The sequence below is a fragment of the Apodemus sylvaticus genome, chromosome 13 (genome assembly GCF_947179515.1).
Source record: "Apodemus sylvaticus chromosome 13, mApoSyl1.1, whole genome shotgun sequence".
Taxonomy (NCBI): Eukaryota; Metazoa; Chordata; class Mammalia; order Rodentia; family Muridae; genus Apodemus; species Apodemus sylvaticus.
In genome coordinates this window covers 53,920,043-53,922,001 of record NC_067484.1, presented here as the reverse complement: position 1 = coordinate 53,922,001, position 1,959 = coordinate 53,920,043, and the positions used below count along the sequence as shown (strand labels likewise).

At 40.0% G+C, this 1,959-nt stretch overlaps 1 protein-coding gene across 1 annotated transcript; it reads left to right on the top strand.

The window, feature by feature from the left end:
* Positions 1-249: 249 nt before the first annotated feature.
* Positions 250-1,365, top strand: LOC127663553 (neuropeptide Y receptor type 6). Its single transcript, XM_052155175.1, has one exon. It carries the CDS (start codon positions 250-252, stop codon positions 1,363-1,365), a length of 1,116 nt encoding a protein of 371 aa, XP_052011135.1.
* Positions 1,366-1,959: the final 594 nt, after the last annotated feature.

Below are 1,959 nucleotides of genomic sequence, written 5' to 3'. Positions count from 1 at the left end.
CTCTCTCTCTCTCTCTCTAAACAAAAAACCTTCTACTAATATTCTGGGTTCTGCTTGGTTTTTAGGATCTCAAGAACATGTTGGCATCATTTATGTGTTTCCATCAGATACAGACAAAGATCAGAAACATTCAACTCACTGATTATATATTGAGAATTGCAGAGCCGGGAGTCCCTCAAGAACCGATGGCCAAACATCCACTGATGATACACAGAAGCTTAGAAAATCTCTAATGAAAATCCTGACATAATGGAAGTGCCCACAAACCAGACAACACCAAATAAAACCAATGCCAAGAGCAACAACTCTGCATTGTTCTACTTTGAATCCTGCCAACCCCCTTTTCTAGCCATACTCTTGCTACTCATAGCGTATACTGTGGTCCTAATCATGGGCATTTTTGGAAACCTCTCTCTTATCATCATCATCTTTAAGAAACAAAGAGAAGCTCAAAATGTTACTAACATCCTGATAGCCAATCTGTCCCTCTCTGACATCCTGGTGTGTGTCATGTGCATCCCTTTTACAGTCATCTACACTCTTATGGACCACTGGGTATTTGGGAACACTATGTGTAAACTCACTTCCTATGTCCAAAGTGTCTCTGTCTCTGTGTCCATATTCTCCCTTGTATTGATTGCTATTGAACGATATCAGCTGATTGTGAACCCCCGTGGCTGGAAACCCAGGGCATCTCATGCCTATTGGGGCATCATCTTGATTTGGCTCATTTCTCTGACATTGTCTATCCCCTTATTCCTGTCCTACCACCTCACCAACGAGCCCTTTCATAATCTCTCTCTCCCTCCTGACATCTACAGCCACCACGTAGCCTGTGTGGAGATTTGGCCTTCTAAACTGAACCAACTCCTCTTTTCCACATCGTTGTTTATACTCCAGTATTTTGTCCCTCTGGGTTTCATTCTTATCTGCTACCTGAAGATTGTTATCTGCCTCCGAAAAAGAACTAGGCAGGTGGACAGGAGGAGGGAAAGTAAGAGCCGTCTCAATGAGAACAAGAGGGTAAACGTGATGTTGATTTCCATCGTAGTGACTTTTGGAGCCTGCTGGCTGCCCTTGAACATCTTCAATGTCATCTTTGATTGGTATCATGAGATGCTGATGAGCTGCCACCACGACCTGGTATTTGTAGTTTGCCACTTGGTTGCTATGGTTTCTACATGCATAAACCCTCTCTTTTACGGATTTCTCAACAAAAATTTCCAGAAGGATCTAATGATGTTTATTCACCCCTGTTGGTGTGTTAAACCTCAGGAAAGATATGAAAATATTGCCATGTCCACTATGCACACAGATGAATCCAAGGGATCATTAAAAGTGGCTCACATACCAACGGGCATATAGAAACTAGTAAGCAAAATCAAAGCCCTTCTAGTATGAAAGATGGAGAAGGAATAGTATGGAATAGGACAAGGTGCAGAGGAAGTCAGAGTTAAACACAGTTTAACTTCGAGCCCAGTTTTGCTTTAAGTTCAACATGTCTCTTCCATTTAGCCATAAAACACACAGGGATTTATCCCTACCCTTTCTTTTATTTCCTTTTGGAAGAACAATAGCTCAAACAACCTAGCCATCATTACTGAGGTAGAAAACAAAAATGAGAAAGCATACAAGAGCAGCAGAGATGTCTGGGGTACAAAATTCATGTTTATTCTGTGGAATAGCCACAAAGTTATTAGTTATGCTACGGGCAGGAAAAACCCATGCTATACCTCCTTTGCATCAAAGAAATTCAAATTTCACATGTGAAACTATAGCTTTCAACCACGTAACTATTCAATTAATTAGATAAATCAGAAAGCATAGTACCATAAATTATTAGTTAATTATATCTGGATTGTAATTGAAAGCTTGTTTTAACATTTATACTGAACATTATAGTTACAATTAATTTCCCTGTCTGAATCAGATTCTGAAGTTGTAATAACACTCCATTTC

Excerpts from the sequence above, each read along its gene's own strand:
- LOC127663553 (XM_052155175.1), top strand. The coding sequence starts at position 250 with ATGGAAGTGCCCACAAACCAGACAACACCAAATAAAACCAATGCCAAG.